At 44.9% G+C, this 27,841-nt stretch overlaps 1 protein-coding gene across 1 annotated transcript in view; it reads right to left on the reverse strand.

Moving 5' to 3' along the window:
* Positions 1-27,523, reverse strand: part of KIF5C (kinesin family member 5C) — a 76,220-nt gene extending 48,697 nt beyond the window's left edge. The window contains exons 1-2 of the mRNA XM_065070220.1: positions 27,280-27,523; positions 4,042-4,132 (exon numbers count right to left, since the gene is read on the reverse strand). Coding sequence (XP_064926292.1) covers positions 4,042-4,132; positions 27,280-27,405 — 217 coding nt within the window. The 5' untranslated portion in view covers positions 27,406-27,523. The remainder of the gene's footprint in view (positions 1-4,041; positions 4,133-27,279) is intronic.
* Positions 27,524-27,841: the final 318 nt, after the last annotated feature.

Raw genomic sequence — 27,841 nt, forward strand, 5'->3', positions numbered from 1 at the left:
GGAGGGAAGGGCCACAGCAGCGGCTGGAACGCAGGAGGAAACCGCTGGGAACCTCGCTGCTCGCACCACGCTCAAGGCCCTTTCACCTGGGCTTTCAGGGGAGCGATTACATATAGATTATGGATCTATTATGTGTAGAACTCTCTATCTTGTTAGCCTGCAAGACAAGAAAATATTCGGACTTTCCTAAAATCTACCTGGAAGCTGGAAAAAGTAAGGTTCATTATCCTCTTTAGATGAAGACCAGCAAATGGGGAAGATGAGCTGAAGTGTGGGATGCACAGAACTAGAGTCCCAACGGTGTTTAGGTACCAAAAAATACAAATAATTGTCCCGGGGGTGTCGGTTCAGAAATCCTTGAGCAAACGTGCAAATCCTGCCTGTTTCTAAAGCATCCAAATACCTTTAAACTCCCAGGACAGTAAAACAATCTAAGAGTTCGCTACTACTATTTCCTTTTTTTTTTGGCAAACTTGGTTAACTTAATAAAAAATAGTTTGAATTAAGGAAAAAAAAAAAAAAAAGGCTTATTATCTCCATGTGAATGCAGGTACAATGTCAGCTCTACACTGGTACACAGCCTAAGGGGAAAATAATCTGATTAATCAAGTGTTATGTAAGAAAACTGGTCAGAATTTGCATAAATATATACGAAGATACATTGCTGCTTGAGGAAGCACAGATAAGTAATTTACCTTCCCAATTAGCAAAAAATATCTTATTCTATTAAAAAAATAGTCCTTTGCTTCACCTGCAATTAAAAAGATTGGTCACCTCAGTGGCAGGTTATTTTTGCTAGAAGGCTTTCCACCTTAAGATAGTTAATATACCATCTGTCAAGTGAATAAAGAGAGAAGACAGTCCCCAATAAAAACAGCCTGCACAAAACTTAAGAGCAAGGAAAAAAACAACAGATGAAAAGTGACTGAACAAAGATCAGTTGGGATTTTTACATAACACACAGCAAATTAAAAAAAGCCCAAGTGCTTTTCTTATTGCTGGTCCAACGCTCCCTACAATGACTTGCGGTTTGATTTACCCTCCCCACAAACGTCACCCAACTGCTGCCAGATGCCTTTTTCCTGACAAGGATGGGCAGGACAAGCAGCACCGGTCTCCAAGTGCAGCCCTTGTGTCGGAGCTACAACACAGACTGGCGCAGGTGTAGGACACGGAACGTCTTTCCAGCAGCCCGGGAGCACAGCAAAGCTCAGCAACACGTGCCCAAGAGCGACGGTGGACTTGGGACCTTACAAAACCAACAACCGACAAGTACAGGAGTCTTAACGGCAAGAAGAAAGACCAAATGGTCTTTAAAAAGTCCTTTCACCCCCATTTCTACAACCAAGTTTAGCCCAATACTTATTATTTCCATCCCTAAGCTTTCTAGTTCTGCAACTTAGCATTTGAGGCCCATATTTGGAACCAGAATAGAACATCAATGCGCTACCCAGTGAGAGCCACCCCACCACCCCAAAATCATTGAAGCCATTTTCTCCTCCTCACAGAACAGACAAATGTGCAGATGTTCACACGTGCACAAACGTGCTCACAGCTCCAGCGCTCAGCGATAGCTTGGGCCATTATACATTCTCCCTTGAATAGAATTGTAGGAAGAATGCAAAATCCAGACACAGACATCCATCTGGGTAGATTAAGAAAGCTGTTTTCTGGCAATTGAGAGCAATGAAGAACAAAGCAACAGTGGTGGCAATCACACACTATTGTTCCCTTTCAGATTTAGCGCTATTTCTTAGTTTGGTTCAAAAAATGCAAACACAAGTCCCCAGCCTGTGGCCATAGGCACCAGTGATGATTCCCCAGGCGCTTCCACCACTGGTACTTCTGCCCTTGGGAGAACCTTGAACAAACCCTATCCCAGCGCCCACTCTGATGCAAATCCCTGTAACACACGGATTGCTTCTCCTCCTCTACAAAACTCCTTGTTTCTCATGTTTCTCACGTATGGAATGCGAAATACTTTGACTTAGCCACTGTTTACTTAAACCTAATCCCCTTTCTTCTTTAGTGAAAAAAAAACTCATTTAGATCATTCTTATTGTCAACATAGTTATTACAACCATTGTTTTAGAGACTGTTAGGCCAGCTGGCATTTTCTGTAAAAACATTAATCACAATGAAACCATCAGCCATTTCACTGGAGTATAATGCAATCTGATAACAAATAGTAACCTTGAAAAGCTATCTAAAAAAGTCTCAAATATTTCAATAGTGCTCCAAGTTGTAATGCACTCGGCTCTTATTTCCATACAGTAATTTACATTGCTCGGGTCTATCAGAAACAGCCCAGTCCATTTCACATTCTTCACTTTATTAGGCTTTACACTGAAAATCAAACATAAGGAAATGTAAGCCCAGAGCTCAAGAGCATCACTCCAGTAACACCGTGCTCTCCCCATCTCGCTGTCTCGCACCCTCCTCCTCTCCTCCCTCTCCCTTTCTCTCCCTCTCCACCCTTCTCTTTCTCACTTTTTCTTTCTCTAATTGTCTCTTTTTTCCCCCATTTCTCTTTTCCTCTCTTCTACATCCTCCCCCCATGTCCAACTTGCCTGTCAAAGTATCTAGAAGGTCCAATGCAAAAGCACATTTTCATTCTATTTTCAAACAGGCCTTTGCAAAGTATTGCCCTTTATATTTGGTTAATGAAGAAGACTTGGTCACCGATTTAGGTCTTCCAAATTGCTCTCAAACGGGATTTTATTTCACCGTTTTCAGAGGAAACCAACTTCCACAGGGGATATAATACCCTCTCCAAGTCTACAAACAGCGATGTGCTGCTTCTGTCAGCACACACTGTACCATTGAAACAGCTCCTCAAACTTCCAAAAGTTGAGTGGCATGTCAGCAACCCAAACTAATGATTTTTAAGCTCTACAACTCCAGTCCCACCAGCTTTTATTACAGGCTTAGCCGTCTGAAGTCAGAATTGCCGTAATTAGGCTCCCCTCTGAGAAGAGGCAACTGAAGTCTTATGACTCATTTCCTCTCTCCAACATCAAATAATTTAGCTCCTGGTCCTCACCCCCCATCATCTAGACTACAGGCACGTTGGTTTGCTCCAGGTTGTCCTAACAAGCCAAGTAACTTCCTCCAGAACAGAGCCCAGGGTTCGCCGCAGGGCTGCTCACCCGGGGACATCTCCCCACCGGCAGACACAGAAACTCTCAGCAGATCCAGCTCCACTTCTGAAACCCTGGTGAGATCTTTGACACTGCTCCAGTAGCTTCTGTCCCTCTGAAAAACCCCAAAGCTCTCATGCCACTCCCACTGTCTCCGTACTTTGATTCAAAAACAAAAACCAAGAAGCAGATCCCGCAGGGAACAGGGACACCACACGAGGCCAGGGAACAACTAGACCAGGTACTACTGGTAGCCCCTGAGATGCTGGAGTAGCTGTAATACCAGTGTGGATGGACCGTCCGGCATCAGAACCAAGCGGGAGGTCTGAGGGTGGTTTGGGAGGTGTCAATTAAATTGGCCAACCCAAAAAGTTTGATTCTCAGGTTCAAATATTGAAATTTCAATTGTTTATGAAGGTTTTGTTTTAAACAAATAGGGCGCTATCCCCCAGGGACTTGTGCTCTCATTTCATTTTAAAAATACAGCTACAAAACCAGTGCTGTTTTCCTTTAACGGCCCATCATTCCATTCAAAGACAGAGCTACTCCACGCTCATCCGGTCCTGAACAGTTCCACACTACATTAAGAATACGCTTTTTGTCACTTATCTTATATGACAAAAAGCAAGTATTTGTGTGGAGTAATAGTCATAGACAAGGAGAAAGCAAGGAACAACTAATGCAATTCCTTCAGCTGCTTGTTTTGTTTTTTGGTTGGGTTTAGTTTCTTTACACAGACAAGCCCTTAAAGAAAAGAAATGCTTGGAGTTACTAATTACTAAGCTCCCATACAGACAACTAACAACTAAACAGTTATTATCCTGTCTTCAAATAGCTTGAGGGGATAGTGAGACATCTTTCTCCCTTCCCCCAAACAAGAATAAACAAAGACAACACCTACCTTTAACAATCTGCTTGGCACAGGCATTATAAACTTGTTCCTGCGTTGTATTAGGAGGTAACACTCTATCAAAGACATACGGCTTCCCTTGCTGCAAACAGAAGAGAAACTCTGTAAGATAAAGAACACTTAAAACAGTTTACAGACCCAATTTAACAGGCATCCTGAAATGCAGCATTTACTACAAAGGAAGCCATTCAGTGCAATGGAGACGACAATATTTTGTTGACTAAACAGATGTGACATCTCATGTGCTCCAAAACCGTCTTTTCTATAGCTGGCAAATAAACTGTGGCATATGTTTTCTGTGTGTTCCCATTTGGGTCAGCAGCTACAGTTGCAGGAGACAACAAGCTGAAATATCAGCAATTGAAAGTTGATTATTTTCTCCCTCTCTTGGGAGTTACGGGGGAATAGCCATATAAATATTTGCAAAGGATTTGCTGTTCGCTACTGGAAACTAGTGAAAGCTGTGGTGCAAGAAACGGCGCTCAAAGGAGAGAGAATGAGAGGTTTGCAGGTCCTGAGAGCTGCCTCCTGCTGAGGCCGGGGTGGCCCAGCACACAACATGTTCCTTCAGCAGAACCAGCCTGGTTTCATTTCTAAAACCGCAGGTTAGGCCCCGATCAAGCAGCCCAGTCAGGCTGCTATGTTGCCCTAAGCTTGTATTTTATTCAGAAATTGTCATTATTTTTGTCCTTAGCACCAACAAATAACAAGATGCTGTGTGGAAAGAGCTCCAAGATGATGTTTTGAATGGGACTGGGCCCATTTCCAGGTTTTGAACCACCACAGACACTGAGCTGCCCTAATTCCCAGGTGACACCACAGCTGACACTTGTTCCTATATACATACGGTGTAGCACAACCCACACATACACTTGCAGAACATGTTGATTCCTCTTTGTAGCGAGTATAATCGGTTACAAGAGAAGCACATAATAGCAATCCCAAAAATAGGTTTGTATGACACTTAAAAGGCAAATCAATTCTTAAGACAGCAGTTCAGCTCCTTACAACTCAAAAACAAGCAAGACATTTGCACTTAAAATACAATTCCTTTATTTAAAGTTACACTAAGCGGACGTGCAACATCTTTCTCATCTTCCATCAAAGCCTGTAATATTTCCCTTGGAAGACATGACACCTGCTCCGAGAACAGTGTAACGAGGGCTTCAAAGCTGACTGCGAGGTGGCTGGGTACCCGATGCAGGAGTCTCGTTCTGTTGAGTTGATGTGCCATTTCTGCCATTTGCCGCCAGCTGTTCAAATGCTGTGCTCAATTAGCCATTTTTGTCACACTTTGATTTTACTTCAAGCATATCATAAGCTTACACTTGCCTGCTCCTTAAACTCGGCTACTTAACAGCCATAGGGGAAAATAAGACAGAGAGATGGTTGCCTGCAATGTGTGTTTGTCACGTTTCCTCCCAGAATTTCAGATCTCAAGGATAAGGCAGGGATTTATAAATCATTTAGTAAAGACTTCATGGTCTTGTGCTGGCATGGGGTGAACACTGGGCCATCCAAGCACCCCACTTGGTAAGACACAAGACCGAAGAGGTGGCCCAGACCGACATCCCAACACAGCCCCAGACTGACATCCCAATGCAGCCCCAGCCCCCAGTCCTCATCGCCAGCCCCTGGGAGAGCGGTGCGATGTTGGGAGCACCCAGCTGGACCCACCTCAAGCCCTGTCTCTCCACAGCTTTCCACGACAGTGCACACTGTGTGGTTCTCAGCCAGACACTGTTCTTCATTCCCAGGATGAGAAGGGCCACCCAGCTGAACAACTTCTAAAATAGTTTTCTCTACCTATTTACCCCCATTTTGCTTATTCCAAGCACTAGACAATGAGCCCTAATGCAAGAGGCCAAAGACCACATGGACACACAACCTCAGCCATCCACTTATCCCATTTATTTGAGTTGAGGCTTATTCACTAAGCAATGCAAGAGAGTAGCAGAGAGCGATGCCAGCACATCATCCTATCACAGCAAACACAGCGCTCCAGGCACACATTGCCCCGGTGCCATCAATCCAGCTCTTCTACCCAGCTCTCAACAACTATAATATCAGAGATACCCTGAAACAATCGCATCATAATTGTGCTGCAGGCAGCTGAAAGAGGCACTGGCTGCAACTGTTATTTATCTGCCAAGCTGAAAAGCTGCAAATGTTAAAGCAGCAATTCACAAATGTGCTACCTAAGTCCAATTTCTTCCTCCCTTCTGGGTAGCTAAAACACTGAACACTCATCACAGATATGTGAAGAAAATACATGAATGTGAAGGATCACAAGGCATCTGTCACCAACTGCACAAAATGAGAGCGCTCTGTTATTCAAGCAGAATTTACAGGTTTTGGGGGAGGGTTTTTGTGCTTCAAGCCTGCCTTGGTTTGGGGATTTTTTTGTTTTGGAGGTTGTCATTAAGCTCTTCATTGTGACAGGCTTTCCTCAAAGGTAACAAAAGCCACATCCAGCCTACAAAGGCAACATGCTGGTAGATCCCAAGGTTTCACTCCAAAACACAGAGGGACGGTGAGCAAGCATGAACATCACCTTATTTTTAGCGTGTTCCCAAGCAGTACTTTGGCCCCTACTGTCAACTTCAGAAATAACAGAACTGCTTTCATTTTTTTTTCCAAATGTAACTCAGCCTGAATTAAATGCCAATATCAGGGAGATTTCAGCCTTATTAGAGCTTACTCAAGAAAGAAATAAGCAGCTAGAAAGAAAGTGTATTTTCTGAGCTGATGATAACAGTTTTATCTGTGCACCTCCTCCATACATTATTTTTCAAACTTTCTCATTATATGCAGTGTATTATCTCTCATACATAAATCACATCTTCCTTCCTATGCCATTACTTCCTACCGTCCCCCTGACAATCTGTTCCATTAACTTGTGCCACTGCTGCATAATGGCTGGGATAAGTGCTCCCACCCACCCACACAATTCCTGTTCAAGTTGTATTGACAGCAAGATAGATACTGTTCTGGCCCTTCCATAGCACAAAGAAAGATATTCCTATGTATTGCCAATTATTTCACCAGCTTAACATACAGAGTTTCCTATTGAGTTTACAGGCTTGGCATTTAAAAAAAAATAACCTGAGGATATCACAAGCATAAAAAGGACCAAACCATAAATGTACGAGTTACCTAAACCATCATTTTTAAGTAACATCACAGAGCAGTGCTATCATTAGAAGCTAAAGCAGTCTCAATTAAAGATAATCAAATATATTTCCTGTTTTTTTGAAAAATTAAATAAACCTCAACTCTCTTAAATTCCACATAGACAGGAAACGAGAAGTGCTCAGTGCTTAGAGCTGCATGCTAAGAATTAGGAGTCTTAATGCAATTTCATTATTAATTCTCTGTGATCTTCAGACGGATGTTCAGGGTCGACTCCACCAGTGTACCTGGGGGTTATGATGCTGAGCAAGACAACACCCGACTTCCAGGAAACTGAGCTCGGAGGCAGAATCCAGAGCTCAAGGCTCATCCCCAAAGTGCCTTATAAAAACCACAGGCCAGGTGAGATGGCTCAGAACAGAATCTCCAACAGCCAGCACGTAGCTCAGATATTTAATTGCTAAAGTAGAAAGGAAGAATAGAGCCTGCAAAATGCTGCGTTTCTCTGCTTTTTGGGGGGCTGTAAGGAGATGTTTGAGTCTGAGGAGGAATTATAGCCTGAAAACATCCCCTAGAATTAGAGATACCATCCAGATTTCTCCCAGGAGAGATACAAGTTTGTTCTGCTTGAGCAGACAACAGCTGGGAGCAAGTTACGTGACACCCGGCAGTTGGGAATGTGCCTAGAGCAGTTCTGACCCCAAACGTGCTGATGGCAGAGGTGAAGCTCCCTCATACTTGCCTGCAAAATATTGTGCCAGTATATCCTCAAGGCAAGGAAAGGGAGGGATGCGGGTGGTTTGGGAGGAACAAACATGGGACAAAAGGACAAAAGCACCAGCCATGTAAGCAAGCTGCTGGTCACTACACTCGTCCGGCCACATCCCACATCTGATCAGCACAGTCCTATCATCTTGCTATTAATAAATTCCTTTCTAACTCTGTCCCTGGGTGACGGAGTTAATTCTGTGTGCGCACATGTGTACGGGGGTCTGAGCACCAGCAACCAAAGTGGGACCACAGGTCACCAGGTCCATGTGGCTGTGCCAGCAGTTGTATCTTTGTGTGAGGAGGTCGCCAGGCTGCCAGATTTGGCTCTTTCTAACAGCCAATATTTCGGGCACTCAGCTGAAATGGGCAGAGGGATCATGTACACAGCGTCCCTCTCATTCATTTTAGTCCTGTGTTCCCTCAGAAGGCAAGAATGTGCTTTTCTCCACAGTCATGTCAAACAAAGGCACCCCCTTTGCCGCTGTAAAAGGGGTGCATCGCTCCTGCAATCATCAGCCGATAGCTCGGGAAACCTTCTGGTCCCTGCAAATACAAAACAGGGCCAAATCACATGGCTTCATTTATCAGATGAATTGTTTGGCAAATCATGACTTTGCTGAAACTCTGTCATTATTATTCTGGCTCTCTATTCAAGTCAAAGAGTTTTATTGATGCAGTTGGAATGAATGATCTATGAGTGGGTTTAATATACCCTACAAGATGCCACTGCCAGTACAAACAACACATGAGTATACAGGTAATAGAATCACGTGATATGTAGGAGCTTAATTAACAGGAAATTATTTCCCAGCTAGTTTTCACTACCATAAGTGCTCTTGTAGGAGAGGTTTTATAAATAAAAGATGTATAATTGCAGGTCTGGAAGGCAGAACTTTTCAAAGAGCAGAAAGCAAACTATTACCAGCAGCAGTTCAGTTTTTCAGGGGAGGCACATCCCTCACCCAGCACTGAGCTTCTCTCTCAGAAGGCGGCATAAAACACATTTCTCCCCTCTAGCCTATACGAGTTGGAATTAAAGCCTTTACTTCCTTTCAAAATATAGAGGAAACATTTACTGAGCGCTGTATCAAATGTGCTCCATTCACAAATGGGATAAATAACTGGCCCTGCAAATTTCTCTAGAAGGACGTTTTTGCCCACAAGTTATAGAGGTTCTGCAACTACAAGGTTGTTTCTAATTTGCTGATAAAGCACAAGAAAGAAACAGTATCTATCCCCTTCTCCTGAAGCCATCCATCTCTAGTGAGGATTGAAAACATGAGGATTAAAGACAGAGGGAGGAAATAAATGCATGTTAGCAAACCAGTCAAATTTGTTTCTTATGTTTTCCCTTTATTCAGTCATACCTATGAAATGCTACTACCATCCTATTCGTTTTCTCTGTTAACTTGCTCTTTGAAAACATTGATGCAGTAGCAATTCCCCCAGTGGACTGGAATTCAAAACACTTGGGATAAAAAAATATCGACATTTATCAGGATAACCTGAATACACTACATAGACAAACCAAGTTCTCCAAAAGAAATTCTTAAATCTTGGTAACACTCCTAAATCTCAGTTGGAAAATAAATTGAAACAAGCAGTCATGTATGAACAGGCACTGCAGAGCAATTTGAGTCAAACACAACGTTACCTTGGCATAGCAGGCTTAATTATTGATCTGCCTTATGAATATTTCTGTGGAGCTGATGGAATTTGGCTCAGGGCCAGAGATCCACTTTTAGCTTCCACTCTCAGCACAAAGCACCTTTAACTCCTTGCAACAAATCCTGTTTTGAGAAAGCATTATTTTAGTTTGGTATAGATCTACAATTCAGGAAACCAAGCCTTAAAAATTATTTTAAAGTTTTTCTTCCACCTAGAAACATGACCTGGAAAATACAGTCTTTGAAAAACCTCGGATGAATTTTAAATATAAAGAACTCCTAGTACAAAGACAACTATTAAATAATACTCTTTAGCAACATTATTTTATACTTCTGACACAGTGACACTCAGAGTCACAGCCCTCCATTATTATTTACTTGCACTGGTGCAAACCAGTCATCACCATCCAGAGGATGAGATGAACCCGGAGCATTCAGCCACCACAGACCCCACAAAAGCTCTCTGGAAAACGGGACCTCTTCTTACTTGAGGGCAAGCGACTCGCTCCTCCTCCTGCTCCTCTTCCAGGTGTCCCCAGCACCGCGTGGCTCAGGAACGGGATGGGGAGGCGGAAAATCGCTGGGATGCAGCCCCCTCCAGCTCCTCGCCATCCTCTGCCCAGCCAGCAACGGAACACTCGGCAGCGCTGAGCACGGCATGTGGATGCTGCGGTACCAGCAGCACTTCGTCTGAGCATCCTCTGGTACTCCTGCCACGGTGCAGCCCAGTTCCAACAGGATTAGCACCATCCTTCCAGCCCACCAGTGCCCTACGAGGCAGCTTGCAGATTTGGGCCTCGATTACTTAAGTGCTTATGCAATGGCACAAAACTGAGTATTTGAAAGTGGTGTTATCCTCCCACAGTTAATTTAATCTCTGAAAAGATGAAGCTATGTTAACAATCATGGGGAAAAGGATCTAATTTGATGCTTTGTACAGCACTAGCTTAAGCTGTGCATCACTCCCCCTTTCCCAGGTCTTTCACTCCACATTAAGAAATTTGGATAACTTTTTCACACTTGTGTTTCTTTTGCAAAATTTTTTCTTCATTTTTTTCCTCACAAAATGAATTTTTAAGTACGCATGGGATTGTGAGTTCAGCAGAACTCTCTGCTTTATCAGAGGTATAAACCCATCAGAGCAAGGAATGAGACACAGGCTACTCTAACGGTCTTTGGGGAAACAGGAGCACATCATCCCCAGCACCATCCCTCTGGCTTTCAGGTAGCTTGCCCCACTGTATTACATGTAACAGATAAGTACTCATTTCATTTAATATGCTCTAACTTATTTAATAAACCTTTTCGTGCCTATTCAAAGCTGCCTTCATAATCTACTCATTTTACTTCAGCAAAGCACAGACAAGTTAAATCAAATTAACTTTAAAATGCTGTCAGTCGCATTTCAGATAAAGTTCCTCTGGACATCAGAGGTTCTTAAGTAAACAGAAATCCTGTGAGGATATTTACTGCATAATATTCCGAGCCACAATGAGAACACAGGGTCCTCATCTGACCTGCTTTTGATAGCTTCCACTTGCAACAGACACCTTCCAAACCCTCCTAGAAAAAAAAGCACTCACCCGGCTCTGCAGGTGAGCCAGACTCAAAACTATCAACATTTCTCTGGCTTTACCAGGCTCCAGCATTTCAGCCAACCTACCCCACTGCCTTCCATCAACTGGAGAAAAGAATTTTACCATTTCTTTTGTATACAAAATCAGGCAAACTAACAGTTTGGAAGGAAAAGACAGAAAAATATTCTTCATAGAAGAAAAGAGAAAGAAAACTATCATAATTATAGGAGCCTTGCTCTGCTAACTAAAGGTATTGTGATTTTAGTAGCAGTTCAGAATTAAAAGAGAACAATGTATTAATTGTCTGTTTTGCAAAAACACAACACTTCAAAATTGGTTTTAAAGTACTGGGGGGTTGTTATTTTCTTTAAACAACAACAGAAACATTTCCTAGCCATAAAAGAATGTAACAAAACCTGTCCTCAGGCAGCTCCCTACAGCAGCAATGGAAGAGGAGCCAGCCCAGGCCACCCCATGGGTGGGCAGCCACTTGTGGAGCAGCATCTCTGCTTATTGTCGGCGTGTATAATATTAAAAAACAACAACAACAACAACTAAGTGGACATTTCAAAATATGAAGTGAAGCAGCTTTGGTGAATTAAAAGTCCCAAGTAAGATGCTGACTGTCAGCTCTACCTACAGAAGAGAAGCACAACATAGACCAGCCCTGCTTCAAGACATAACTACATCTTAATTCTGCCGTGGCAGCGTTGTGTTAATCTCCACTTTGTTAAACATATCACTTACAGATTTATGGGGCAACTGGGCGGCTCAGGAGATTAGTAATGGGATACTGAGCACTGTCAGATGTAGCTTCAAATCCACCTCGGGTCAGGAGAGGTCAAAATGAAATGGGAGGGCATCACTGGTCCGTAGAGCAGCTTTCTTTTCAGCATGCTCCACAAAAGCAAGGATTGAAGGGGATCAGAGAACAAACTACACCACTGGGCATAGAGCGTTGTGTCAGGCTGGATATATATTGGCAAAAGAAACAAGTGAGACGCTTGCACCCCACTGCCTGCATTGTCCGGTACTTGTTCTGCAGAGAAAGCATTTCACAAGCGTAAACTCTCCCATTTGCAGCTGGGCTGTATACTCATTCAGTCTCCCGGGGATTAATCCAGAGCCACTAATTTATTGTGTGTCCGAATCGTGACGGAGGAGTTCCCGGAGGGCCTCGAAGCTGCCCTGGCAATCCCAACCGCAGGGAGCCCAGACCCCAACAGGCAGCATGGCGCTGGGCCCCCTCTGCTCCCCAAACCGACCCCCATCACGCTGACCCACGCGGACCCCAATGCCATCTGCGTGGTGGCACGCCATGGTGAGAACATGGTTCTCCACTGAGGACACGCTCCACCAAGCAGGGTTGAATTGTTCTCATCCCGTTGTCACTGATAACAAAGTGTAGGACCAATGGCAACACCGGTACATGTAGATTATTCTCTGCCCTCAAGAACTGAGAGATCTCAGGTGTTCAAAAGCCCAGACTAGTTGCATCCAAGACAGGTGAGAAAGGACAATACCAGAGTCCATAATCTAATGGAGGAACTGTACTCCCAGATATCAGGAAATAACCCTCGCCCTTGACACCTGGCTGGTTGAGCATGTTCCTAAGTTACTGGGAGACCGGTAACAATTTAGACTTGGTTCCTCATTTACAAACTGAGACACTAAATGCCAATAGTTCTAGGAGCTTCAGTGTTTGCTGACCTCCTGGTTAAAAGCACGCAGTATAACAGAAATACTGTCACTAGTCTGCCCCAACCTCCTCTCACGCAATGCAATTAAAACCACACACACTGAATATACATCAGGGATTAAGGAAGGAGAATGACCGCACCGCTACTTCTGTATTTCCCTTCACCTTTTCCATCGAAAAGTGATACTCAAAAGAAGAACCGACAGGGCAGCACACACGGCAGCGTTGTATCTAGTTTTATCTACAGAGATATTTGATGCACAGCTGCCCTGGCATTACCTTCGATTTTGTAGCTTGACTGCTCGCAGCCTAGGCTCGTGTAGTATATTGGAAATATTCGGCTCTATAGCTATAGTAACAGCTCCAATTTGAGCATGGAAGAGCCCTCCCGGAAGCTCAGATGTCAGGCAGGCAGTGCAATTACCCTGTCACCGAGTAATGCAGACAAGTTGCTCCTGGCAACAAACCTCTTCAAACACAGCCCGAGAACAGAGACCCCACTCGCGAGCGCGGCCATTTTGATGAGCTCCCACCATTTCTGCCCATTCTGGTAGCGAGGACTCTCCAGCACCTGGGGCAGACCCACTGCTGCAAGACCCGCCTTTCACATGCGAAATGCACATCTAAAAGCTTATTTAATACGAATAAGGAGTGAGGTCAGATCATCTTGGAAGGAACATGCAGTAACTGCAGCACTTCATGCAGCCTTTGATTCCTGCTGCAAAAATCGCTGACCTCCTTCCACTCTGGTAACACTTCTACTGATATTTTTACCTCTTCTTCTGATTCTTATCTCCATTTGCCTAGTTGCTTCTCCCCCTACCAATTCACCCAGTTTAAGACAGGCAGGGGTGGAGGAGAGAGGAGGCAGCTCCACTTTGGGGGGACCAAACCCTCCCAGAACCAGCCAAGCACAAGTTGGTCATTTGCAGCTTCAGCTCCAGCCGGCAAGAGCACCAGCTTCTGGCATCCCCACCCTCTACCCGCACAGACAGGAACCCACTCACTCCCACCCATAACCTTACAACCAACAAGTGTCTTGGCTTGTCGCACTGATTTCCTTATATAGCTCATCTCATTATCTAGAGGGGGGAAAAAAAGCAAAACTCTCAGTTTTACTTTATATCTCCAAATCTCACAATGTGAGCACCAACCACCCAGTCTTCTTCAAGCTAAAGCATTTGGGGTCAAGTAATTATATTTTTTAAATCACATTTTAAAATAAAATTTTAAAAAATAAGGATTCTGTCTCTGGGGGGTAGGAAAACAAACAGGGAATTGTGAAACAGAAACCCCAACATTATTTGTAAAGCCCATACATTTGTGGGAACAGGGTCATGCTACTGCACTGCTTGGCTTGGTAATACTCAGCAATCGTATTCCAGCGCCAGCATTCTTATTTGTACCTCTAGTTCCTAGTAATTAGACAAGTAGTGACAAAAAAAATCATCCTTACAAAAAATTGCAACCTCTTAGAAACTGGAATTACTGCCTTCTCCATTTTTGCACCAGTTATTAGGATGAAAATAAAGTATTTAAGAATACGGTTTTTGTATTTCTGGTAAGTCAATCCATCACTGATGAATTAAGTCAGTGATCAAGTAATTCAGAGTTGTTTAAATCTCATTCTGATTTTGAGTGGAACTGGTCCCGAATGGCTCTCTGTAGTGAGAACCCATACCGAGAAATCTGGTGACAACTTGTGCTGTCCTGGACAGCTGGCACAGGGGATCTGATGGTGCTAATACACAGAATATAGCTCAAACTGCTACACAAATAACAGAAATAAAAGTGATATTATTGAGCTGGCTAAAACATACGAGGCACACATGAAAATATCCTCCAGTGAACTTTGTAAGAACAAAGAGCTGCAGAATTTCTTTTTGAAACACACTGCTTGGACCTTCTTTGGTAATTTTTGTTGGTTTTATGTGCAAATATAGATTTTTTTTTATCTCATACCTCCTTCCTGTGCCTTCCCTGCAGTTAGAAATGCACTAATATATAAGCGCATCTCTTCTTACAGCCCAGCAATGAGATCAGCAGACCAGCCCCACTTTCTGCTAAATTATCTAGAAACAAGCAGTGCTGGCTGGAATTATCTGACAGTAATTCTATTATCAGATTTAGTGATGCTGAGATATTCCTTCTGCATTTTCCAAATCTTCAAAGCAGGGCACGATCTTGCCTCACAGTGTTCAGGAGGCACAAAACATGATCACGTTAAATGTTTACACACAAGTGAAAGCACTTGTATGGTTTTGTTTCTTGACCCATTGTGGCAAGAAAAATGAAGAAAAGACCTATAAGACGACAGTCATACAAATGCAGTGTCTGTCTATTACATAAATCATGGTTCATATTCCTATTTCTCTCTAGTAGAAATGAACAAAACCTGCAACACACGGGACTGCCAAGTAGCAGAAAATAAGGAGGATAAGGAGTGTGCAAACACTCGTCACTCTTCCTTTTAAGTCACAAGCCATTCTGCCGACAGACTTCAACCTCCAGCTGCCCTGCTTACCTTTACACTCATTATCTAGTACTATTTCCAAACATACCCCACACCAGCCTCCTTAGTTCTGAAGCCACAGAGGTCTCTTGGCTTCCCCGTCCTTGATGTTTATTCAATTTACAATGCCTAGTTCTCAAGGTCTCTTAAATCCATGCCACTCCAAATGGCAGGTTTTAATAATAAGTAAGATGACAATGAAAAAAAACGCCACTCAGCCACTGCATGTGGTGAAAATACATTTATACACTTACTGACGGCTCTTCAGAAAAGCAGGACCCTGAAGACAGAAGGAACCTCTTTGCAGGACAGCATAATTGCTCTGAATTCCCATGTCTGCCAGCAAGCCTACAGCTTTCAGGCTTGTTGCATTTTAAACAGAGGGTCTCAAACGACTTTCTCAAAATGAAACCAAAGAGCGCACCAGCAGCTCCCATAGATCAAAAATCAGAAAACCCTGACATTTAAACCACCAAACCTAACAACAGATAAAAAGAAGGTTTATTTCCATTGTATAAACAGGGGACCAAGGCACTAATGAGCCTAAGGTCACTTCTAAGTCAAATCCAGGCTTGTTGAGTTCCAGTACCAAACCTGAACCCAAAGCAGGTGTTTCCCAAGCCGGGCACTGACAACCAGAGGTTTTCATCTTTCACTCTTTTTTCCCAGCTCACTGGCTCACACAGCACTTGAGGTGCTTCCATTTTGCTCCAGCTCTCAGCAGCAGAGTCCAACCTTCCTCCCGCACAGAAAGAGGGGGGGCGACGCTATCACAGCGCTTCACAGCTCGGTGATCACATATGGCACAATAAAATAAATTGTTTATGCTGGCAACAGTTTTGTTTGAAGTTTATGGCTAAGGTTACTCCATAATACTCAGAAAATCTGGGCTGCACATAAAGCAAGCAATGGACAGAATAAATCCTTTATTACTGATATAAGCAAACATTTTTCTCAAGTATAAAGAAACGTGCTTCTGTATAGCAAGATTAACTTTGCTTTAGGATTTGTTTGCATCATTGAACTATTCTGCTTTGAAGTTAAATTGTAAAAGATACCATAAAGTGAAAAATAATCAAGCCAATGTGTTTATCAAATGACAGCAGAGTTTTCCACTGCGTATTTATGGTTGACCCAGAAAATAAAAAAGCATACAGATAGATTCTAAGAGAGAAAAACCAAACAAAATGCAAGATCAAAAAGGACAGGGAAAAGAAATGTAATACAAAATGGGAGAGAAGAAGAGAATGAATATCACGTAGGTGTAGCCGTTTGAGACCAACAGGTCATTCTTCAGTAGTGGGACTTTGTGCGATTTATATGGTGACAAAAATCAGTGTTGGGCTGTTAAAAAGGAATTAACTGCTGCAGTTGGAGAAGACTGAGCTGTACGGGTGCAGAGAACTGTGTCTGCAGTGTCACTGAAACAGCTACTAAGAGCGTCAGCAGGAAACGCGAGGAGTGGCGTGGCTTCCCAGGGTCAGAGGAGTCACAGCGGTTCAGAAGGACGTGTGGCATCGATCGAGCCATCAGCACATTCTGCCAGGTACACAGCGAACAAGGCAAGCCAGACATTTGCTGGGACTGCTCCAGCTGAACGGGTCACAAGCACCTCTTGATGGGACACAACTGTGTGTTACGAGCTAGTCCAGTATACACAGACACATCCATGGGTATATACATCCTCCAGCTGCGTTCTGCGCTTCCCGCAGCAGGCGGTAGTGCCTGCAAGTACAGCCACTCAGCTACTTGTACTACTGAGCAATGTATTAAAAAGGAGCCAGATGACTTTCCTTAGTAGAGTTTTAGAACAGATTATTACTAAGTGAACAATACGAAATCTCAAAGCCCGGTGAGAAGTTGCAGCATTATCCGCATCTCCCTGTTGGCCTAAATACAGAGATTCAAGCAATGCAGGAGAACGGTACAGTGAAGAAAAGAGATTACAACCACAGAAAAATCCAACTTCTGCTAACAGCTTTGCTAAAAATACTCACTAACCCAGTTACCCCAATTCAGATAGCGCTCTCCTGCACATCCTTCACTAAGTGAGAGAATTATTTAGCAGTCATAAAGATACTTGCGTACCATAGACTCAACTTCCCTGTAGATTCCCAATGTGACTTTAAAAGTCAACCTTCACCCCCAAAATAAGAGGTCTCCTTTACCACACAGGCTGCCACAGGGACAGATAAATAGAAAATACCGTGTCATAGCAACAACATCTAAGTAAATTGAGGAATATTTTGTTCAGGAGTACAGCAAAAGTTATCGCAAGCCTTTGGGCCATTGGTCATATAAGAAAATGTGTTTTCCAGTATCACATCCTCCTCACACAACAGAAACATTAAACAACAGCTTCAAAACAACCACAGTGTTTCAAGAATCCTGGTGCTCCCTGACCCAGGAGAGATTCTCTTACACGGACCCAGAGCATCTCCCATCCATCATCATAACTAGGTAGTGAGTAAGATTTCTTTTAGCAGAGAGTGAAGCACTGAAAAAAAAATGAAGCACTTTTACCAATGACATCTAAGAGGACTATTAAATATTTAAGTTCTTACCTCTGAGTACTCATCTCTCATGGGGAAAAAATCCAGCATTCTTGGTTTCAACTAGACTCTATCTCATTATTTGAAAATATGCATTTTCTGAAGCTGTCATGGGACCAATTACTGCTTTTATAATGGGAATCTGATAACAATCACATGCATTGCCAGGACATCCCATAAAAAGTCAAGAACCAAAGTGGCCATAAATATGTAGAAACAGCTTGGCCCTTTCCAGTAGATGAATAAAATCAGGAATCCATCAGAAATACCACGCCTGTGAGTCCACACCTTTAGGGTTTCTAAGGATCCCATTTTGGATATTTTGAGGTAAAGGTTTTTTTGCTGTTGTGTTGGTTTTGTTTTGTTGGGAATTTTGTTTGTTCATTTCTTTTTCCTTCTTTTTTGTCTGTTTTGGTTTTGGTTTTGTTTTTTCAAGTATGCAATATTTTCGCACTCCCAAATCCAATAAAATTGAACAAAGGCATTTCGCAGTTCACACAGCCAGCCCCCAGACAAGCACCATTATCCCATGTGCACCTCCCAGCGGGGCTGGCAAACCAAACATCGGCAACACCACAGTCCAGTCCAAAGTGCCAAGCAGTCACTGAGCAACTCTAAATCACTTTTCTGCTCCTATATCCTTCAGCATCAGCTGCAGCACAGATCACCCTGTATTGCAGAGCCAGGCTGTTGTCTCAAATAACTTGGATCCAGTGTCCCTTCGCTTTTTCTGCCCACTGCTGCCTCACCCTGCAGCTTCTCAAGAGCAGGACTGAGAGCAGACCCTGAACCAAGCCTCATTCCCACACAGATACAGGGTTTTTCCCCTTAGTAAACATCTTTTCATATTGGGTCTTACCTCTGAGTTTTAAAAGGCTGCAGAAACACAAAGGCAAACAAAAGAGGGCAAGTAAAGAGTCTGAAAGGAGCTGGTAGGTAATTGTGTTTGGTCTTGTTGGGCTACATTAAGACACAACACGCCAAGCTCAAAGGGATCCAACAAACACAGACACAAAATATCCTGTGCACATGACTGCTGTCTATATTAAGGAAAAAACAAACAAACAAAACCAACCACAATAAATCCCCTTGTGTAGAAGAGATCTTTTGATTAAAACACTCATATCAAATTCCAAATGCACTTTCGTATTCAGCTAAACCAGCCAGAATTTAACAAGAAATGCATCAGCAATGAGACTAACAGGTAGAAACTGAATTGTGTGTGCATCTTTTCCAGATCACCCTGTTCTTCTTTGTCACTGCCCCCTTTTCAACACGTGTCCACTACTCCCCTTTTCCCTACCTGTATGGTGTTACCAATGAATGACACAGCTCAATTTATGCACAGTGAAGTCTTCAAACAAAAGAACAGACAAATACTGATGACACAAGATATTTAACTTGCATTTAACGTTGTTCTCAGTGGAAGGAAGCCCACCTTTAAGAAAACAGAGTTGTGAGATCTGCAGGTGTTGCAGCTCTGCAACTCGCTCCAATACACTGGTTACAGCGTTAGGAATGGACCTTAGTGCCTGGAAACACATCAGGCATTTCAGAACCAGGAAATTTGAAAGAAAATAAATCCTAAGGTAAGTCATTTTAATCACAACAGGAAGGATACAAAGGTAATACCAAGGGTGTAAGCAGTCTACTTAAAAACTGGCAAGAAAAATGGAATTAAATCCTCCTTGTAAGCATCTGTTTTTATGGAAGCATCCCCCCCCCCCACCTCAGTCCTCAAAAAAACTACTACAGAGAAAAACATATTAATATTAAAGACTTATAAGTGGCATCTCATCCTTCATTTTATCCTTTGTAACAGCATTTATTCTTGCAGCACAGTTTGAAACACTGAAACAATATGTGGAGATGTAAGTGCCCATCACTCCCTACCAGCTTCCTCACTGCACGCTGAGCCTGCGTTCAGGGCAGGAAGCTTCAGGAGAAATCATCTCCAGCGATGCAGAACAAAAACGTACTCCCAGACTTCCCCAAATACCCATAAATCTGCCTGTACCAGACTGAACAGCCATTTACTAAATGAATCCAAAGCCAAGTGACTAACTGCTGCATCCCAGGGGATGGAAACAAAGCATAGAACAAGCTGGAACGAGGTACGGGAGTGCAGATGCTGGAGGGTGGAAACCAAAGGCATCCTGCAGCAGCTACCAGAGGGGAAAAAGACAACAGGGAGAGTGGCATGAGACTACATTTTCCAGTTGTTTGACAATCTATCTTGTTGAAATATATCTTCTATTTTTTCAGTTTCAAAGCTTTAAGTAGGAATTCGTGGTTTTTGACAGGATAGGTATGCAGGATGAAGATACTTTTAGAGAAAGATATCTGAATGGGACTACAAAAATGCAAAAAAAGTGTTCAACGCCCTGAGGAAGCAAGAAAAGAACTTGCTTTGGTGAAAAAATAATAAGCTGTGTATTTTGAGTAAACCATCTTTCTAGCACCACCAGGAAATAGAAACAATTTTCACACCTTATTTCTCACTACATTTTTAGAAAACAGAGGAGCACATGTAACTTCATCCAAGAAGCACACATTGATCTGTGTTAAATAATTTTCCTCCAGTTCAGCACTTACAGACAAGCTTGAAAGAAAATCCTTTCCAGCACAGAAACAGCAGAGGACCCAGAAAAGAAACAAACAGAACCCCCCGAAGACACACTGTCCCTGCACAAGTGACTGTGCTTAAATCTGGCAAGAATGTGACAAGCAGCGTTTAACACGCCGAGGATTTTGCTTTGAACCTCAACTGGAAGGGATGTATCTTTGTCTCACGAGCATCATAGAAAACTGGTTTGGTGCCAGCGGAGTCCCCAGAGCCAAATCGGCTGCTGCTCCTCCTCATACCAGCGATGCAGCCCAGGGAACCCCCCAGAGCACCAGGACCCACAGGGCTCAGGCAGACACTGACCCTCTGGTCAACACCATGCTCTGCCCCTGTGCGACGTGTCAAAGCTCTGCATCTGCCACATCGCCCTGTTAACCCGCAGCATTTCCATAGGAATTCATCTCCCCATCCCAGCTTATGGAATTGGACAGATGCAAAGGCTGGTGGTGCAGAAGGAGAATGTTTGAGGTTTGGAGAAGCTCGTAGACACCGACTTACATTACAGAAAAGTAATACTGTAAATTACCTTTGCTTCAGCGCTTTATGGAAGTATCGCTGTGTCAAGAAATAAATGTACTGTATTTCTTGATAATTAGATTCAGAACTATGTGAATCTTTAGCCAACAGACTGTAAATAACAGAACAAAAACACTACTCTATTGGTGATCTCATCAGTCCCATGATCCTAACCTTCTACACAAACACCTGAAAATAAGCGTGAAGCACAGCATTATGCCTTAGGAAAACAACTCCTGTCTTTAAAAACCAAACATGGGAGCAGCTCCCTGAATGACTACCACACCAGTTCTTCAGTGCATGAAATAGTTTCTTCTGCAAGGCACAGAAAAGCCATCCTGAGCCAGCGGAATCATCTTGTATTTGTTCTTTCCCAACTGAACAGCAATGTGGTGTGATCTGCAGCCTTCCTCTCCTTCCCAAGATACTTACTGGCTTAAGCTACTGAGAGAAATCACCCAAAAAAGCAAGTGCCAGATCTGTCAGTCTTGTGCTGCTGCTGCTCTGGAAATAGTCTGACCTGAAAGCAACACAGCATAAAGCCACAGGGGAATGAGCACAGCACATCATGGTACATCTCATCCACAGAACAGGAAAATGCAGCAGGTTAGAGACATGGGCAGCTTATGCCAGGGTACAGGAAAATCTTAGGGTGTGGGAGGATTAGCAACACTTTTGAAAGAAACAACTCCCACAAAGGTATTTGTCAGCTTTCTGTGTCTTCAGCTACCTGTGATTCCATATAAATGTCATGCCTAGCTACACCAGCTACTTGTGTCTCACAACAGCCGTTCTCGAAAGCCCTCACACAAAACATGCCCAGTCTTCACTGGAATACAGGAGTTGAGCAGAGCTGGAACACACCCCAAAGATGCTGGAGACAAAGCCAGCATTAGCTCCCCAGATTAAGGGTTCTGCTAGGAAAATACCATGCTGCATATCCACTGACGTATTTTACACCGAGATGGAACTCACATCTCTCCTCACATCCTACATCAAACTGGAATGAGCTTTTTATAAAAGGTATTTATAGATACATGATGAACAACCCCCCCGTAAGCAGAATCGCTGTGCGTTTGGAGGTAGAGATGGACACTTGACTTTTCTTAGAAATACAATGTACCACACCCTATGAAAAAAAAAAAGCCATGCAGCATAGGGTGGATATTTTTTAAGCGGTAATTTATCTACTATCCCAGGGCTTCTTGTGGGTCTTTCTTAACCAGAGTGACAACTGCTTAACAGCCTACAGAGATGTCTGTACAGGAGGGAGGTAAGAACATGACCTTTTTTCCTAGTACAAACTCTGTTAGCATACATGAAATAAAAGGTAAAACATATCCAAATATTCTAGAGCTGGAAACAAGCAAGAATGTCTCCACAAGACATTCCAAACAGTACTTACAGCAGAAGGTATTAAAAAAAACCCCACAATGCTGCTAAGATTCCATCCTACCCACTGCAAAGGAACCAGCCATCAGTTTCTGTTTTCCATCATTTCACTGAATCTGACACTGCAAAACAGCAGTGACCACTGCACAGTAGCACAGTATCAGGTGACGACTTTTTGTTTGGTTTTAGGCACAAGAATTAGTTATGTGGAATGTTTCAGAGATGAAATAACAACACTTTCCCCCGTGGGAGTCAGGCAGGAGCCTGCAGGGACTCTCCCATTCACCCTGTAGCTCTCCACTGTTTTTTGAGGTGCAGTTTGCTGGGGGAGCTGGCAGAGAGTTGTGCTAAAGGCCCCAGCGCAGGCAGCGGTGCAGGCAGGGCAGGCAGCGGTGCAGGCAGCGGTGCAGGCAGGGCAGGCAGCGGTGCAGGCAGGGCAGGAAGCGGTGCAGGAAGCGGTGCAGGCAGGGCAGGCAGCGGTGCAGGCAGGGCAGGCAGCGGTGCAGGCAGCGGTGCAGGCAGGGCAGGCAGCGGTGCAGGCAGGGCAGGCAGCGGTGCAGGCAGCGGTGCAGGCAGCGGTGCAGGCAGCGAGGGGCCGAGGAAGGCTCTGCACTGCCCACCCGCCAGCCAGAACCGCAGTGCTCAGCAGCTCGTGCTAAGCCAGGCTTTACACATGTCCTCACGCTGCAGCTCCAAAAGCAGCTGACAACCGGAATGAAGAGTCTTTTATCCTCTTTCTGGTAATATTAACACGAGGATTCTGAGCTGGCTAGAAAGATTCATTTTAGATGTTCTCCTTTCTAAACAGGAGATTTTGCCAGAAAAGTATCCTCGGGGAGAGCATCCCACCAAGTCCTGAGCCTCCCTGCATCCTTCCTTTGCAGATGCTCAGGAATGAAGGCACTCGGAGGAAGGGGGAAGCAAGAAGAAACCGCAGGCCAGAAGTCTGCCTCAGTTGCTTACTACAGCAAACTGCTCCACGCTCTCCAATAAGACCAGAAGAAGCAAGCCAGCTAGAAAAATACATTTTTAGGTATGTCAGCCAACACAATCAATTCAGAAAGTCACCTTGAGGTTGCAGAGGAGCAGAAACATAAAATGAAGCTGCAGTCTGTTGAGACTGTTGGGCAGGTAACCGCAAAAGAAAGCGATGGATTTACCACCGTCAGCCTTTCCTGCCGTGGTTAAAGATGAGATACATCTAAAAGGTTTTTAGCATTTACACTTTAAGTAGAAACAAAATACAGTGGGTTTTCTCTGTTTTAACCAAAGGAAAATTTAAGGTAGACATTTTTATCTTCCATACTTCACCACATGGAATATACAAAGAGCATGAAGATGGATGGAAGAGAATATAAGACACTGGGTCAAATCCCAACTCTGAGGAGTTAAACTGGTTTGAATGGAGTTAGAACATTGCCCAGGGCCTTCCCTGACAAAGAGCTCTGAACCGCAGGGCCAGGGCATTGTACAGACACAACTTTACTCACGGCGTGAAAGATATCCTGGGGAAACTCACGCCTAAGTTGTAAAACTTCCCTCATTGCTGTTCGCTTCCAAGAAAGCTCATCAAGTTGTGATCTTTTTGTTGGAAAATCTGCTCAAGGCGCTAGAGAAGTATAATGGGAGGCGACGGTGGGAGGTTCAGAAAGGATTTTCCCCACAATTGTGTGTTGGGAAGACGTAAATTATTCAGACTTACTAGTCAGAAAGAAAATAGACATTTTCTTTAAATCATTTATATTTTCGTTTTCTCTTATGTGATGAGAGAATTCCTCTGGGGGTGCGTTGGTGGGTTTGTTTTTTAAAATTTTAACAGAACCCCTTTCTTTCCAAAATTTTATGGAACAAAAATAAAAGCTGCATTGCAGTGTTTTTCAAGTGCTATAGTAAAACACACACACAAAAAGGGTTTGGGTTCTGGTTCAGTTTTGCTTTATGTAATTTTTTCTAAGAGCTTTTGGAGAGTAAAATCTTGCTTTTCTAGAAGGAAGTCTACTCTGGTCTTTCCCTTCCACCAGAATCAGGATTCCACGCCGCCAGGCACTATTTGTTGGAGCTCAGCAGCCACGCTAAACCAGTAAATAATCACAAACCGTGCTGGTTTCTACTAACGTACTGCAGTGGCATCCACCATACATCAAATTACACCAAAGCTCGAGGAGCTCAGTACTACAAATAAAGATGACAAAACCCACGGAAATATTATCATGTTCATTTACACTTACAAAACTACAAACATCCCCATGGAACCCCAGCCAGATGGTTTCTCTTTCAAAAAAAAAGAAGCTGTATTTGAGGATGTAGTTCGCTAGTTGAGATGACTAAAAAGTGCATCTAAAAAAGATCTGTATTTTGCCATATGAAGGGAAAGGAAATGCGTCTCTAAGCTTCTCACTGGATTTTCAAGATGGCAAATGACCCCTCAAAAATGATCCTGCCAGACTGAATATATATTAAATATTTCTATTGATTTATATAAATAAATACATGCACTTTTCTTGTTTCTAACTATTTTTTAAACTTCCATGGTAGGTAATTGACAGTTACTCTTATTTTTCCTTTTCACCTTTACTAAAGGAATTCTCTCCTGTCTGCAAGGCATAAACACCTTTTTTAAAGCATCATAGTTGCTGTTTTTCCAGACAACTGATGCTTTATAGACAGATGCACATTGACTTAGGAGGGAAAAAGGGATTCTAAATTCTACTTCTCTTAAAAAGATAACATCATTAAGGGATTTCCAGTGCATGTATTTAATCTACTCTTAATATGTCTGAGGGGTTATTTACTTAAGGGGGAGGAGGGGAATTTGCTGACATTTGTTTCTAAAACATCCACATAACTGCGCTACAGTTATTCTTTGGTTCCAAATATTTGTTGACCCAAGACAGGCCTCCTTTGCTGACTGAGATTGATAACCAATTTGACCATTCTATTGTTAACAGACTGTTGTGGGTGTTACGGCTTTAACCTTCAAACAAAGAAAATTAATTTGGCTACAAAGAAAACATTTAATAAAAACAAATTACAAAAACCAAATTAGCCATATGTCCAGAATTGACTATTTTTCCCTTGCTTTCCTATAACTGTTTTGCAACTTTCATGAAAAACGTTTCTAAAAAACTTAGGTTTTAATAAGAATCTTCACAAATCATACAATTAATTGCTTGCTCTTTGCATTATCAATTAGTTTTAAGATCTCTTTACATATAGTATGGATCATATTATTGGTTTAACCACAGTAGACCAATATATAAAACAAAGCACCAAAGCCATGGCCTGCTTAGACAGTAAACCAAAAATCTAACTCAAATTCAAGCAGATTGTCTGTGTACACCCACCAAAACCAGCACCAGCAGAATTCAAACACAACCCCAAGAGAGAAATCCACTTGAGAAAGCTCCAAGAATTAAATGCAAAGGCACTTTCCTATGTAAGGCTCACAAACGCACTGTGCCATGTTAAACGCTCAGCAAAGGAGCCACATCCCGAACCACAGAGGGCCCAGGCACACAGACGCTTTGTTCATTTTAAAGGCTTCGCTATTGTGAACAGCCGTACAAAGCATTGGGAATATGCAGAGTTGGGATGTGTAGTTGCTCCAAGCGGGGAGTAACTTGATGTTTAAACTATTTAATATTTTTTTTTAATGAGCAGAAAAAGCTTCACCTTGTGTGGGTCACTGAACTAACGATGCTTATGCAGAACCCAAGTTGTTCCGCAGGGACCCACCAGCACCGGCACCTCGGTGTGTCCTGTCAGCGCTGCCCGGCTGCCACTGGGACAGGGACAAGGGACAGTGCTTCCCCCACCCGGGGCCGCACCATTTGCTGCCAAGCATTTCAGAACCAGCTCGGCTTTGTCTGGCCCTGCAAAGCTTGGTGTGGGATGCTGAAGAGGGGGATGCTGAAGAGTGATGCTGAGGAGGGGATGATGAAGAGGGGGATGCTAATGAGGGGGATTGGGGGGATGCTGGGGGGCGAGGATGCTGAGAAGGGGAATGCTGAGGGGAGGGATGCTTGGGGGAGAAAGCTGAGGGTGGGATGCTGCAGGGGGAATGCTGAAGAGAGGGCTGCTAGGGGGAGGATACTGAGGAGGAGGATGCTTGGGGGGGGGATTCTGGGGGAGGAGGATGCTCGGGGGGGTTGATGGTTGGGGGGCATGCTGAGAGGGGAATGCTGGGGGAAGGATGCCGTTGGGGGGAGGGAGGATGCTGGGGGTGGAGGATGCTGCGGGAAGATGCTGTGAGGAAGAGGATGCTGGGCGGAAAGGATGCTGCGGGGTAGGCTGCGGCTCCGGGTTCGGAGCGCTCCCGCAGCCCCAGCGAAGGGGGCCCCGCCGCAGCCCCCCGCGTACCGGGCAAACTTTCGCCGCAGGGGCGCGGCGGAGGCGCGGACGGGCCGCCCCCGCGGAGCGCCGGCGAGCATGCCCAGTCACCGGCATGACATCAGCGCCGGCAGCGGCGACCGCCCCCCGCGCCCCCACCCTCCCCGGGCCCGGCCCGCGACCCCCGGGGGGAGCCCAGAGCCCTCGCCCGCGGCGGGGGTGGGGAAGGGAGCGGGCAGCCCCGCCGGAGGGGAGCGGCGCCGCCGCGCCTCCCTCGCTCCGCCGCAGCGGGAACAATGGGCGCGGGGCCCGGCGGGGGGGGGGGGGGGGGGGGGGTCCTGTGGGCGGCAGGACCGCGGGCAGGGATGCTCGTCCCGGGCAGGGATGCTCGTCCCGGGCAGGGATGCGCGCCCTGTCACGGCACCGCGCAGACGGGGAGGGATGCGGCAGACTCACCCCGATGACCACCGTCTCCTCGCCCTTGAATTTGGGGATGAATTTGTCCCCCCGGAGGATCTCCGCCTCGTTGAGGGGCCGGAACCGGCACATCACCTTGATGCTGCACTCGGCGGGATCCGCCATCTCGGCGGGGCGGGCGGGCGCCGGCCGCAGGGAGCGAGCGCTCCGCCGGGCAGGTGCCGCAGACGCCCCAGCGGCTGCCGCCGACCGGGCGGGGCGGGGCGGGGCGGAGCGGGGCGGGGCGAGGAGCCGCTTCAGCGCCGGCAGCGGCCGCTCAGCCGGGCTCGTCCCCCGGCCGGGCGCGGCTGCGCGGGGAGCGGGGCGGGCGGCGCGGAGCTCCCGCTCCCTCAGGGCTCCGCCGCAGCGCGCGGGGGCTGCCGGGAGTCGTAGTCCGCGCGGCAAGTGGCGGGCGCGAGTGGCTCTAACGGCCCCAACGGCTCTAACGGCTCCAACCGCCCCTCAGCGCGCCGCTTGCGAAGAGGGGAAGGAGGCAGAGAGGGAGAGACGGCTCTTCCCGCCACACAGCCGCCCTCTCCTCCCAGCCGGCTCTTCACGCCGG

The sequence above is a fragment of the Columba livia genome, chromosome 7, assembly GCF_036013475.1.
Source record: "Columba livia isolate bColLiv1 breed racing homer chromosome 7, bColLiv1.pat.W.v2, whole genome shotgun sequence".
NCBI lineage: Eukaryota > Metazoa > Chordata > Aves > Columbiformes > Columbidae > Columba > Columba livia.